Source organism: Prionailurus bengalensis, chromosome B1, assembly GCF_016509475.1.
Source record: "Prionailurus bengalensis isolate Pbe53 chromosome B1, Fcat_Pben_1.1_paternal_pri, whole genome shotgun sequence".
Classification (NCBI taxonomy): Eukaryota; Metazoa; Chordata; class Mammalia; order Carnivora; family Felidae; genus Prionailurus; species Prionailurus bengalensis.
In genome coordinates this window covers 52,595,405-52,609,365 of record NC_057344.1, presented here as the reverse complement: position 1 = coordinate 52,609,365, position 13,961 = coordinate 52,595,405, and the positions used below count along the sequence as shown (strand labels likewise).

Here is a 13,961-nt window from a genome sequence, read left to right as displayed (position 1 = left end):
GTACTCACTGGGACAGGGGCGTTGGAGAAGAAACGGAACAGTTCTGGCAAAGAACCCCGGACTGGAAGGGCCAGGCACGAGTCTGGGGATCCAGACAGGGAGAGGGCGGCTTCTGAGTTTTTCAGAACGGAGAGCAGTAAGGAGTGGGAGCCACCAAACTACCCAGGCTCATACTACCTTCACCCTTGAGAGAGACAGAGACAGAGAGAGTGGGTTAGCAGTCCCTGTACCCTTCCCTGCCCACGGAGTCCATCTAGGAAGTGGGTTTGAAAGTCGTCCAAGTAAACAGATTAGGTCATAACGAGACCAGGTCATAATTGGCTGAATGACTGAGCTGCACCCACCTGGCTCCTCCAGCGGCTCAGGAATTAGCTTAAGGCGGGCACAGCCTCCTTCGTGGCAACCACGATGGGCCAGAGTGAGCCAGGAGCGTGTTTGAGCAGCGGTCCTCCTGTGCCGTGTACGTCCCCAGGCGCTGGCATGTCACCGCCCAAAAAGGCTGATGCGCCCCTGAGGCCTGTCCTCTGCTGCGGGGAGCTTCATGTTCCCCTGCAGCCGGGTGGCCCGCCTGGCAGGGCACGCCTGGGCCTGGTGGGGTTAGGGTCTGGCCTTGTTCTTCTGGGTGCATCCTCTGGCTTCCCTCCTCCTTGGGCTGTCTGCCTTTGCAAAGCTCAGAGTGAGAGAAAATGTGTTCCTCGGAGCAGGAAGAACTTATGTTAGATGTAAAGAAAGCCTGTTTGCCCAGGTGTCAGAGGCTTCTTCCTCCCAGGGCCTAGACTCCAGAGTCCCTGGTTTGTCCCTACTGCCCTTTCAGACCAGAAAGCTGTCCAGTGCTGGCCTCTGCTCCCCTGCACTCGGCTGGCACCTCTCCACCAGCTCAGCACCCACTAAGTGCCCACATCCCTGGAGTGACTTGAGTGGGTGACCTTCCGGCTCAGCTCGCGGCAGCCCAGCTGGAGGGGAGGGACAGCTCCATATGGGGCTCTCAGGCACCGGGGCATCCAGAGGGTACGCTCCCTGGGACAACGTCTGATGACCAGGAGACCGGAGAACAGATCCTTTTTCAGCAAATCCTCACCACCTGGATGTGCTGAGGGCACAGGAAGCAGGCTAGGGCTCTGTCCCTGCCTGCTATATGCAACAGGGATGTAGTGATCCCAGGATGAGTCCTTGACTCAGACCTCTCCACACCCCACACATGCCTCAATGATAATAATAATCCTCAGGTGGGTACAGCTCTTCAAAGGTTGCAGAGAGCTTTCATGTACAATCCAACTGATCCTCCCACCATCCTCATAAGGCCGGTTGGGGTAGGAAGCACCCTTGTACAGAGTAGGAAACTGAGGCTGAGAGGAGAGAGCTGAGCCCATGCACTGGGTTTATGGGTAGCAGATCTGGGACCAGGGCTGAGGTATTCGGCCCCCTGCCCTTGCTCTTACCAAGTGGATAACACACTGTCAAGGCTGGATCACCCCCCGGGGATCCTGAACTGTGGACAGGGGTGTTTAAAATATGAGCAGGGAGGGAAGGGAGTGGGGATACAGAGTGGTGTTTTCCTAAGCTGGGCTGTTTTTCTTCCTGTCTCAGGCCTGCTAGTCACCGCCGCATGGGGAGAATCTGAGCAGGAGCCCTGAACCTCTGGGGGGAGGTGGGGCCGGCTGACTTCATCTCAGTTGGCTTCCAGGGAAGGATGTAGGGTGCAGGTCAGGGACCAACAGGGTGACTGCTCAGTGCAGCACAGAGGGGTTTATGTGGTAATCTGACTGATGTAGCACTGATAGCTCTCATCATCTTAGGTATAATATTTTGGGGGGGGCACCTGGGTGACTCAGTCGGTTAGGTGTCCGACTTCAGCTCAGGTCATGATACCACGGTTCATGGGCTGGAGCCCCGTGTAGGGCTCTGTGCTGACAGCTCGGAGCCTGGAGCCTGCTTCGGATTCTGTGTCCTGCTCTCTCTGCCCCTCCCCCGTGTCCGTTCTGTCTCTCTCTCTCAAAAATGAATAAGCATTAAAAAAAAAAAAAGAAGAATATTTTTTAAAGTATAACTTTGTCTAGGGCTTACTGTAGCTTACTGTATAGCAGGTACCATGAAGGGCTCAGTATTTGTTACTTTAGTCCTTGAAATGACTCAGGAAGTGGACATTATTACCCTCAGGGCCAGTTTCATGAGCGAGGAACCCAGGCAGCCCCACTGGGCCCAGGCTTGTTAATGCTCTCCTGTTGCCATCTTCAAATTCTCAGTACTTTTTTAACAAGGAGCTCTGCATTTTCATTTTGCGCCAAGCTCAGCAAATTACGTAGACAGTCCTGGTTACCCCCGCTTCTTAGAAGAGGACACAGAAGCACAGAGTGGTTGTGAAGGGACGGGTCCAAGATCACAGAACTGGGCCCCTGGGGTGGGGGTGGGGGCGTCTAACCCCAACACCCACACCGTCTGGAGTGGAGAGGCCGACCAGAGTCAGAAGTCTGTGCTCAAGTCCCACTGCTTGGGACTCTCTGTGGTCATGGGTGACTCACTCCATCCCTCCCAGCCTCGATTTTCTCATTTGTGAAATGGGATGATCCCCTCTGATCCTCGGGGCCATCATGAGGCTTGAGGGAGAGGATGCACACGCACACGAGTAAGCTCAGAGGATCAAAGGATCATCACTAGCTGACTCACAGCGCATTGGCGTTCCTGTTGATGCCTCCTCCAAGTCATTCTGACACCGTCTTCACCGGCCTTCCCTGTGAGTTAAGAGAAACTCCCCCTGCCCTTAGAGGCGGCCACACAAAGTCATCGAGTCCTAGCTGTTTCCCACCCCAAAGGGAAGACCCTTCCCTTACAGGTTCTCCCTCTGGCCACGGATGCCCCTGCCCTCTGCGGTGAGTGTGCAGCTCGGGGAGAGAAAAGGGGGACTTGGAATCCACATGGTCTCCTAACACAGCTGCGGTGTGGGGAGCGCTGCTCATGGTTTGCCTGCAATTAGATCCTCTCCAAAAATCTTCACTGGAAATAATCAGAGCTTCCCTGTCAGTGGAGAGAAGTCCTATAAGGTAGCGCCGCTCAGAGGCCCGCTCAAAACAGATCCTGGTACCTCTGCAAAGAGGCAGAGGTGTCTGGGAGGGGCTGCCAATGGGTCTTTAGATTTGGAGAGAGATTCTAAACAAGTCTGTGTGACCTTGAGGCTGCCCAGAAACACCCTTAGAGAACACCCCATATTTGCAGAGCAGCTAAACCTGCAGAAAACCTTAGTCCCATCAATCCCCCAAACCTCGGAGGTGGCTATTAGCACCCCCGTTTTATAGGCGGGGAAACTGAGGCTCAGCAAGCCTGACAGCACCTACAGCTAGGCCATCTGATCCTTAGCCTAGTGTTTCTATCTCAAGACCAGTGGTTCTCGACCCTGGCCACTCACTCACATCACCTAGGGAGCTTTACAAATATGTGATGCCTGAGTCCCACCCCAGAGCCCCTAAGAGTGGGGCCTGGGGAATCCATTTTGGTGGAAGTTCCTCGGGGGTTCCCAACAGTGTGGTTAGAGGTGAGAACTAGGTTTCTCTGCCATTAGTTGGGGTAGAATATTTCTCCTCATTCCTCAGGGATGTCCCAAAACGGGGGCCAGGCTCCGAGCAAGGGGAGAGCCGCTAGATTTCCTTAAGTCACATCACGTTGCAGGTGGGGATTGTAGAAACAGTCCAGAAAGACAGCAATCTCTCTTCTTCTTTTTAAAGTTTACTTGGGGGGTGGGAAATGAGTGGGGAAGGGGCAGAGAGAGACGGGGACAGAGGATCCAAAGCAGGATCCGCGCTGAGAGTGGAGAGCCCAACGCGGGGCTCGAACTCACGAACCGTGAGATCATGACCTGTGCCGAAGTCGGACACTTAACTGACTGAGCCACCCAGGCGCCCAAGCGCCTCGAGTGTCTCCATCGCCAGGTGGGAAAGAAGCCCCACGTCCCCCCTGGGGGACTGAGCCTGTGTTTTGATTTCCCCCTCCCCAATTCTCTGCCTCCTCCTGTGCCTGCCCACCCACAAACCCCTGCCCAGTTCCCATCATCCAGACAAGTAATCAGAACTCTTTGTTTTAGTTTTTCTCCTTGCAGAGATCTTTTTAGGCACACACAAGTCAATAAAAAATCTGTCCCTTCCCTTCCTCTTCCACACCAACAGTGTGCTCTCCAGACTATGAGTGTCCCGTTGTGTTTTTTTCATGTAAGCTTTGTCTTGGACATCGTTCCGTGCCAGTTCATTCTTTCTCTGCATGCCCTCTGCACACAATTTTAAAACTCCCCTAAGAGCCAAAGATTTCTCTCCCCAGTCCGAGTCAAATGCCCTGCTCTGATGAGCCCATCGCCACTTGCTTGGACCTTGTGGGCACAGGGACATGGCTGGGAGACTCTGACGCCTGGTTGCTTCCCTACCGTGCGCTCTGACAGGAGGCAAGAGCCTCAGCTCAGACCACCTCTCCAGAGTTGGGAAGGCCAAAGCAGATCAGAGAGCCACAGCCTTGTCTCTGTGCCATAAGGCTCTGCCGTGTGGGCATTTCAGGTGAATATTAGACCCATCTTTCTAGAACGGTGAGTCACAAGCTTGGCTCGGTTTAGTAATCCTCCTTGAGTGAGGTCGGTCTTCCCTCATCTGCTGCAGGTTTATTTGCTTCCTCCTCTGAAGAGGTGAGGTAAGGTGTTGTTCTTGGAGGAAGAAGCTGAGAGTGTGTAGTAAGACCTGAAAAAGCCAGTGGACGGGGGCTGTGGTGGGCAGGGTGAGGCAGGGTCAGCGGTCCCGGAGGCGGCACAACTGGGTCTGCCTGGGGACCCACAGGTAGCCGTTGCTCAGAGGAGAGACCTGAGCCTTCAAAATCCGACCACCCAGCCTCGTCCTTGCTAATCCCCAGGAGATCTCTGGTGAGTCATAAACCTCTCAGAGACTCAGGTTCCTTGCGTGTACGATGGGGACAAAAAGAAGTAACCACAGACTTGTGGTGAGGATTACAGGAGATAATGGAGGTGGAATCGTTTCATAAATGGTGAAACACTGTACAGAGCTTTGATTCCTTATTAACTTCTCTGCATTGAGTTAAGGCTTTGAAGTTGCCTCGCTTCTAGTCCCGAGCCAGTAATCAGCAGCCTTGTCACCTAGCCTCTCTGAGCCTCAGTTTCCCCTCCTGAGGAGCTCAGGAATGAGGCAGGCCTCCTGCCAGGGGAGGGACCCGTCCTGACATCGTTTCATCCTTCCTGCAGGGCCTCCCACCAGCAGCAGCTGCTCACCGCCTGCCCTTCCCCTGTGGAGGGAGCCCAGTCCCGCTTCCCTGCCAGTCTCTGATCCTCCTGTGCCTCCAGAACTGACAGATCTTCTTGGCAAATCTGCCCCCCAAAGATTCCTGCTACCGCTTGTCTATTCCTGCCTTTTGTGAAGCATGGCAGCCACGGGACTCCGGGAAGAATCTTAAATCCTGAACCTCCACAGCCGCTCTGGAGGGAACTCTGCGTGGCTCATCCACAGTCCCTCTCGGCTCCGGGAGCTGCTCACATCCTAGCGATGCCCTCAGGCGCCTTCACCCCAGCTGGATGAGATCATTCCAGAGCTGGACCCAGCCTTGCCACCCACCAAGATTTCCGCAGCGCCCCCCACCACCTCCCATGTCTGGCTCCCCCAGCAGACTCTAGAATGTCCGTGCCCCAGATCCAAGTAGAAGAAATGGTAGGTGGGGAAGAAGAGCCTGGAGCCGCCCTGCCTCCCGATGACCACCTCAGGAGCCTGAAGGCCCTCACGGAGAAACTGAGGCTGGAGACCCGAAGGCCCTCCTACTTGGAATGGCAGGCCAGGCTGGAGGAGCAGACGTGGCCCTTCCCAAGGCCAGCTGCTGAGCAGGGGGAGTGTGGAGAGGAGGAGCCCTCGTCCCCCCAGAGAGAGCCCAGGCAGCATGCCCCACGTAACGGGGGTGCCAGCCGGGCTGCTGGGCCGCAGCCCGCCGGGAAGCTGGAAGGCTTTGAAAGTATCGACGAAGCGATAGCCTGGCTCAGGAAGGAACTGGTAAGTGGGTGCCCTCCAAGAATCCCCAGAAGAGATGCCTCTCTCTCTCTCTCTCTCTCTCTCTCTCTCCTCTGTGTCTCTCTTCATCTCTCTCTGTCTCTCTGTCTCTCCTCTGTGTCTCTCTCCCTCTCTCTCTGTCTCTCCCCCTATCTCTATCCCTCCCAATTGCATATCTGTCCATTTTCCTATTACCAAGGGTAGACCTCATTACTGTGCAGTTACATGAGGTCCGCGTGCCAGTCAGCCCCTCCTCACAGGTACTTATGGAGGAAGCAAGTGTGCCCTGCGACCCCCACCTTCTCCATTGCTCCCTGGAGGAGAGTCCCATACTTTCGTCCCTGGACCGCTAAGGGTGTTCCTGGAGTGTGATGCCCCTCCTCTCTGAAACCCTCCCACCCTCCATCCAGCCTGGGGCTGGCGGCTCCTGAGGGCGCTGTGCTGGAGTGCAGGGCTGCATGCTGGGGGGCTGCTGTGAGTGGCTCAGGTTCAGCCCAAGGTGCTCCATTCCTACTGAGCAGTGTGTGAAGAACTGCCCAGGGGGTGGCGTGGCTGATCAGGCCTGCAGTGAAAACTCTGGGCTGCCCCCATCTCCCCCCCACCAGGATGAGTGGGAATCTGCCCAGAAGTCAGGATGAGGGTGGGGCTGGGGGAAATGCGCATGAGCAACAGGTATGTTTGGGGCGTTCACAGCTTGACCTTTTCTCTGCCCACGGGCACAGCAGGCTCCCATCAGTGGCACCTCTGAGCAGGTGAGAAAGGGGATGGTGTTCACAGCTTTGCACCCATAGCCCAGGGGAGAATCACTGGTCCAGGCATGATGCTAATTGTCCCCGTAATCTCAACTCCTCTGCCTCCTCATCACCTGTGGCCCAGGTCACACCTGTCCCGTCAGGCCACTCTGGACACAGGTGAGCCAGCCACCCAAGGGCCAACTGACTTCCAGAGCCACTCATAACTCCTGCGTCAACAGGGTAGGCAGAGGCCTGCCTGGTTTGTTCTGCAAAGTCCTGAAAAATAAATCCCCACTGGGGCCTGGAATTCCTCATGGGGTGAAGTAAATAATTGGGGTAGGGGGAAGCGAGGATCAGGGACTCAGGTGTCTGATTAATTGGAAATCTTTTTTTGGTTTTAATCTTTAATGATGAAACTGCTTCTCAAACACACCATTCTGCTGTGCCTGTCCTTAGTAACTGGAGTGTGAGCTGGCTTGTGTAGGAGGCAGGCCACCTGTGGATTCACACTCTGTCTCTGGGCACTCCACTGCCTCTGGGTACCCACGGGGGCATGGGGGGCGGTTAACAGGTGAGGAAAGAGGGACACGCAGTGGCCAAAATGGCCCATGGAAGCTAGTCTTTAAATTCCTGAGGCTGAACTGCTTTAATTTGTTTTCATAAAGAGAACAAAAATATCCCCATCAATCAAGGATTCAATTACTTGGCTTTGGGTCCATTTGAGGTTTCATGGCTTCTGGGAGTGGAGGCTTTTGCTTTCTAAATAAATTTAGCATTCTTTGTGGGCCCCCCTTTGGGGCGGAGATTAGAGAAGGAATTCCCTGTGTGTAAACCAGTAGGGAGTTCTCTAGAACTTGTCCTCCTTGTCCTCTAGATGAGAGAGGTGTATCTCAACCCCAGCTGCATATTAGAATCACCTAGGAAGGCTCAAAACGTCCCAGAGCCTAGACAGGCCTCAGATCAATCAAATGAATGTCAGTGGGGCGGGACCCAGGCATCAGTAGATTTTAAAGCTCCCCGGGTGCTTCCAAACTGCAGCCTTGATCGAAAAGCATTGCTACAAATGAGCAGGCTGTGCTCCTGTTTCTTGCCCAGCCATTGCAGACCAAGTAGCATGAGTGCCCTCGCCAGCCTGTGCTGAGAGACGGCAGGTGGGCCAGGTGAAGGACAACCACGGGTAACGTAGAGAGCAATGCTCTGTAGGCAGAGAGAGACGCGCTAATTGTCAGGACTAACTTGGCTGCTTAAGGCTGTCTTAAAGAAGTACAGGGAATATCAGCATTAAATAGTGCTTTGTATTTGTGGTATTTTCTTTTTCCTTTTTTTTTATATACAGTGTGGTAGGCTTTTTTTTTTTTTAATGTTTGTTTATTTTTGAAAGACAGAGAGAGAGTATGAACGGGGGAGGGATAGAGAAAGAGAGGGAGATATAGAATCCGAACCAGGCTCCAGGCCCCGAGCTGTCAGCACAGAGCCCGACGTGGGGCTTGAACTCACGAACTGCGAGATCATGACCTGAGCCGAAGTCGGATGCTTAACTGACTGAGCCACCCAGGCACCCCATTTTCTTGTTTTAGTTTTTATTTAAATTCCAGCTAATTAACATGCAGTACAATAGTAGTTTCAGGTGTAGAATCTAGTGATTCAACACTTCCATACAACTCCCGGTACTCACACACAGCAAGTGCATTACTTAACCCCCATCACCTATTTAACCCCTTCTCTCTGGTAACCATCAGTTTGTTCTCTAAGGTTAAGAGTCTGTTTCTTGGTTTGCCTTCTCTCTTCTTCTTTCCCTTTTCTTGTTTGTTTTGTTTCTTAAATTCCACACATGAGTGAAATCATATGATATTTGTCTTCCTCTGACTGACTTATTTCGCTTAGCATGATACTCTCTAGCTCCATTCACATCATTGCAAATGGCAAAATTTCATTCTTTTTGACAGCTTAGTAACATTCCATTGTCTATGTATATACCGTCTGTTCTTTATCCATTCATCAGTCAGTGGACACTTGGACTGTTTCCACAATTTGGCTATTGTGGATAGTGCTGCTATAAACATGGGGGTGCATGTACCCCTTCAAATCTGTATTTTTGTATCCTTTGAGTAGATAGTACTCAATCCTAGGTCGTAAGTAGTTCTATTTTTAACTCTTTGAGGAAACTCCATATTTTTTTCAAGAGTGGCCGCACAGTTTATTTGCATGGTATTTTCCACCCTCCCCACTGTTTCTCTGTGCTAATGGGGGTGGGTAACAGTAGTCATAATAATAACAATTCTGAGATTTGTCACCAGCTGAGTGTTTATTGTGTGTCAGACACTTCACATGCATTACTTACCTCTTTGGATTGTCACATCACTTTCCTGTTAACTCCGTGTTACAGAGGAGACGACTGAGGCTCAAAGAGAAATGTGGCAATAAGCGAGCGAGTAGAAATTTGAACCGTGGCCCGACTGGTTGCATTGTCCATGCTTTTCTTAGCCACCGTACTACATAGGATCTTCCAAAGGCAATTGATTTTGCTTTGTGATTCCTAAAAATGTGTGTTCACAAAGATGCTAGCAGTCAACAGAATGCATGGGAAGGGGAGGGTGGGGGAAGAAACGAGATTGAATGAGAGTCCGGTCCTCCTGCCATTATTAAATCAGACCTGTGTGATGGCCGTTATTGTCTCCATTTTACAGATGAGTAAAGTGAGGCTCATAGAAGTCAGATGCCCTGCCTAGGATGATATGACTCGTAAGTGGCAGAGCCAGAGCGTGAACTCAGCCTTTACCACTGAGAGTAGAGGGCTATGGGGAGAGAGGCAGGAGGTGAGGCAGGAGAGGCAGCCCTCCCGCAAAGGGCCCCATTGGGCATGCTGAATCAGCAATGACAGGGGTGCATTTGTGTTCCAGAAATCACCCTGGAGCACCTCTTGGAGCAGTGACTCCCAAACTAATGTACACGCAGATTGCCTGGCTCTCTTGTTAAACTGAAGATTCTGATCCTATTGGTCTGGGATGTGGGTCCATGATTTCAAATTTCCAACAAGTTCCCAGGAAATGCTACACTGTTGATCCATGGACCACACTTTGAGATCCAAAGACTGAGAGGCATGCAAGACTGAGGCCAGGGGACCAAGAAGGGACTTCAGAGGGAAGCCCCAGGGATCCCCAGGCCTGCACCCCGAGCCGTGCTGCTGCCATAACCACCTTTATAGCTTGGGGCTCAGCCAGTAAAAGGGCCTCTGAGAAGGAAGTCCCAGCATCCCACACTGAGCTGTCCGAGAACCAGATTCCATCAGATTGTATGTCTGAGGTCAAAAGCAGCTCGAATGCAGACTGGCAAGCCAGCTTGAACGTGCACTTCTGCCCACTTATCTTCGGGGATTAAATAGTAACAAAGGCCACTTGTAAAATCCTTGGACTGTTGAGCAGAGTTCAGCGTCTGAACAACAAACCCATTCTCACATTTTTAAAATTTTAGTCAAAACAGTAAACTCCATGCCATTTGTTTTCCTAATTCGTCATCTGTTAAGTCATTGAAGATGTCATTAAAAGTTAACCTGGGGCGCCTGGGTGGCGCAGTCGGTTAAGCGTCCGACTTCAGCCAGGTCACGATCTCGCGGTCCGGGAGTTCAAGCCCCGCGTCGGGCTCTGGGCTGATGGCTCAGAGCCTGGAGCCTGTTTCTGATTCTGTGTCTCCCTCTCTCTCTGCCCCTCCCCCGTTCGTGCTCTGTCTCTCTCTGTCCCAAAAATAAATAAAAACGTTGGAAAAAAAAAAATTAAAAAAAAAAAAAGTTAACCTGTTTTCTGAACCCAGTGAAAGTGGTTTCAAATAACCTTTGTTTTATTTTAAGCCCGGAATTAAGTTTTCTCTATACCTGGGCAGGCTCTGTCTGCCAGTTTGTCAGGCTTCTATGCAAATTTGTCTTTTCTCCCGATGTGGCCAAGGTAACAGACTAAAAATCTGTAATTCAGTCAATCAGGCCGCTGATTTCCCTACATGATGCCAGACCCTCAATTTGATGGAAGTTTTGGCTCAGTAGTGGGTTTGTGCCCAGGAGAGGGCAGGCCTGAACAGCCCTATCACCGCAGGGCTGTCCCGGGAGCAGTTAATAAACTCAGTGAGGCTTTGTTGTCAATGTTGACTCTTCTAGAGGCAGACCGTGCTGGGTCTGGATGGACAGACTAGTCCACCCCCAGCCTCCTATGAGGCCAGCTCAAAGGCAGAGAGTGACTGCCTGAATCTTATTTTCAGGGCAAGAAAGGATCCGAAGAGCTCCTTTGGGAGTACACTCTTCCTCTCCAATTTCACCACAGGGAAAATGACAAGTCATTCTTGACATGCTCCGGGGATCTAGAGGCAGGGCACACGTTTCCTTCAGGTTCCTGTGTTGGAGGATACAAGGAAGGTGGAGATTCTCAAACCCCATTGGTGTTACCCCTCCCAGCTAGAAAGGCCTGGCCCTTGGCTTTCCAAGTATCCAGGGACCCTGTGGCCTTCTGACTATGGCAGGCTCTGTTTGCAGGAGACTGACTCAGACACCAGTCAAGTGGCCGTGGTGCATCTCTGCTGGTTCCAGACTGTTCGTGTTGCTAGCAAGTCCCAGCTTCTGGCGTCTTGCCTTTGGGGAGGCCTCGCGAGGTGGCCAAGTGGCCTAGTATGGGGGCATTCCTTCAGGAAAGGGTGAGCTGGGACGAGCCTGAGCCTGACGCTGTGGGACTCAGCTCTCTAGCTGAGTCTGGAATTCAGAACATTTCACAAACCTCTCCGACTGTGCTTAGTCCCAGAGCTTGTAGCACAAGCGGAAAGGGGACCTTCCCTTCTGCCTTCTCTCGTCAACCCTGCTAAAATGTTCTCGTCAACCCTGCTAAAATGTTCCCCTTGCCAACCTGAAAGAGAAAGAAAAGGGAGGAATCCTCTCTTGGCCTGTGTGGTGCCCAAACTAAAAACAAAACAAAACATTCCAGCTTCCTAAAGGGTTGTCTTCGTGGCAAGAATCCTTGAGCGCTGGCAGATCTTTTTTTCAGCTTCATGCAGGTATTTGATCCCTGCAGAAAGCCCCCCAGAAAGGTGTTTATGGTTGTTAGAAAAAGGGAAGAGGAACCTGACAAGTTTTAATAATTCTAGGGCCTGCCGTGGCAGGTGGCAGGAGGTCATGGACCTGAACTCAGCTGGGCCCTCTGTGGCCACAGCTTGATTTCAGCCTCTCCTGACTAACCCTTTCTTGCCTGTGCTGCCTGCTTGGCAAGCACATGACTGGTGTGTCCCAGGCACAGCTGACAAGGCCAGGGTTATCCATTTCTGCTGAGCCAGACAGCCGAATGGCAGTTCAAACTCACGAAGCATCTTCTGGTGACACAAAGTGAGAAATGTGAAAGTGAAGCCACGATAATGCTTCTAGGGAAAATCCAGGGAGCATGTTATGGTCCCCAAAGCACTTTTATGTACAGTATCCTGTGAGAAGGCTTGAGGTATTTGCTATTCCCATTTTACAAAGGAGAAGACGGAGGCTCAGAAAGATGATAAGCCTGAGATCAGAGAGGTTAAGGGACTTAACCCCAAAGTCATATAATGCAAGGGCATGGCCAAATGAAGACACAGACCCACATCTCCTGGATCTGGATCCAGATCACTCACCTTGTACCAGATATAGGTACTCACGTTCAGTGCTCTAGTCAGTGGGACCAGGAGTTGTCAGAAAGCCTGTATTTCAAACCCTGCTTATTACATGTGTAAACAGGACACATGTAAAGGGTTACAGAGAGTTATTAGCAATGCCTCATAATCACCCTTATCCGGGACTGGGGCAGCTGTGGCCATTCCGTGATAAGGATAATCGTTTGCTCACAGCCATCCAGGGAGGTGCTGGCTGAGCTGGGGTATGAGTCACAAGAAGTTTCTAGTCCGAGGGTTCCTTTGCCCAATTCTAAGTCTTCTCCATGTAGCTGGGGGCTTTCAGCCCGTCCGGCACGAACAGCCTGCAAGAGAAGATTCTGTTCTGTTAATCTGGCCACATACTGGCCCTTTGGTGGTTATTAAAGTATTTGTAAACAAAGGCACCAGCAAAGGAAATAGGACAAAACATCAACGATCTTTCCTTCTGGGCGCCAATATTATTCTTTGGACTTTTCTGTAGCTTCTGAAGTTACCAAAAAAGGAATATATTACGTATAATTGGGAAGAAAAATGATTTAAACATAAAAGGCAAAAGAAAGAAAAGCTCCAAGCTCCTGTCTTGCCAGTGTAATCGGTACACATTCCTCACTTGGTAATCTACAGATTTTTCTAAAAAGGCATAGAATCTCCTAGACTGAGGTAAGAAAAGTAAGGTCTGGATCCCCAGAAATTCCCCTCTCAAGGTGAGAGCTGATGGGGTGGGGTTGGACGGGGGTTGACCAGTGAGATGAAGCCCAAGAATCAGGTCCTGTCTCTTTCCTTCCCTTGACTGTCTTGCAGTAGAGAGGAAAGGGAGACAGGAGCCAGAAGCAGGGGCCTGATGGTGGCACCCATCCAGAATAGCAGCTGTAAGGGACAGGCAGGGTTCCTTTCATCCAGTCCTCTCTTCATCCAGGATAGCCAGAGTCCACTGAATGCCTGCGCTTAGAGGCTGTGTGCGGGTGGGGGTCAGGGGGAATGGGCCAGGGTTCTCTATCAGGTGCCCCCCTTTGTGGAGGAGACAGACCCAAAACACAGTGACACGGTGTGGCAAGAGCTATACTAGAGGTATAGAAAATACAGTTTCAACAGGCTTTAGGGAGCTCAGGTGCACGCGGAGTGGTCACTGTGTTCCAGGCAAGCTGGACGGTGAAATTAACCAAAGGGACATACACAGATCCCTAGCTTCGTCAGCACCCGAGTGAATGCCTGGCTTTAAGCATGACTGACATCAGGCTTCTCCTGAGTCCCCATTCACATTCTTCCTATAGTAATTAAAACCCAATTCCTCTGATGGGCACCCTCCCAGTTACAACACATTACTGTGTAGTAACTGTTGGAAGAGGCCCCCGGGGTATTTGTTAAAACTACAGATCCCTCCCAGCCCTCCGTGGAAATTCAGATTCCATAAAGCTAGGGTGGTGTCAGGAGCGTGACAAGTGCCTGAGGGGAGTTCTAATGCAACTGGGTCCCTAACCAGTCACAGGTGAAGTGGGAAGAGCATCAAATGTGTAACTAAACTAGACTTCCAGTCAGGTTCTACTATATCCTAGGTGCGTGACTTTAG

The 13,961-nt window shown here is 51.6% G+C and overlaps 1 protein-coding gene across 2 annotated transcripts in view; it reads left to right on the top strand.

The window, feature by feature from the left end:
* The window catches only part of FAM167A (family with sequence similarity 167 member A), a 43,647-nt gene that overhangs the window by 13,785 nt on the left and 15,901 nt on the right, over nt 1-13,961 (top strand). Inside the window, exons 1-2 of one of the 2 annotated variants that reach the window (XM_043565223.1) lie at nt 4,740-4,888; nt 5,225-6,017. In XM_043565223.1, coding sequence (XP_043421158.1) covers nt 5,652-6,017 — 366 coding nt within the window. In that variant the 5' untranslated portion in view covers nt 4,740-4,888; nt 5,225-5,651. Of the gene's footprint in view, nt 1-4,739; nt 4,889-5,224; nt 6,018-13,961 lie in introns of those variants that run through there. The other variant, XM_043565215.1, reaches the window with a different exon arrangement.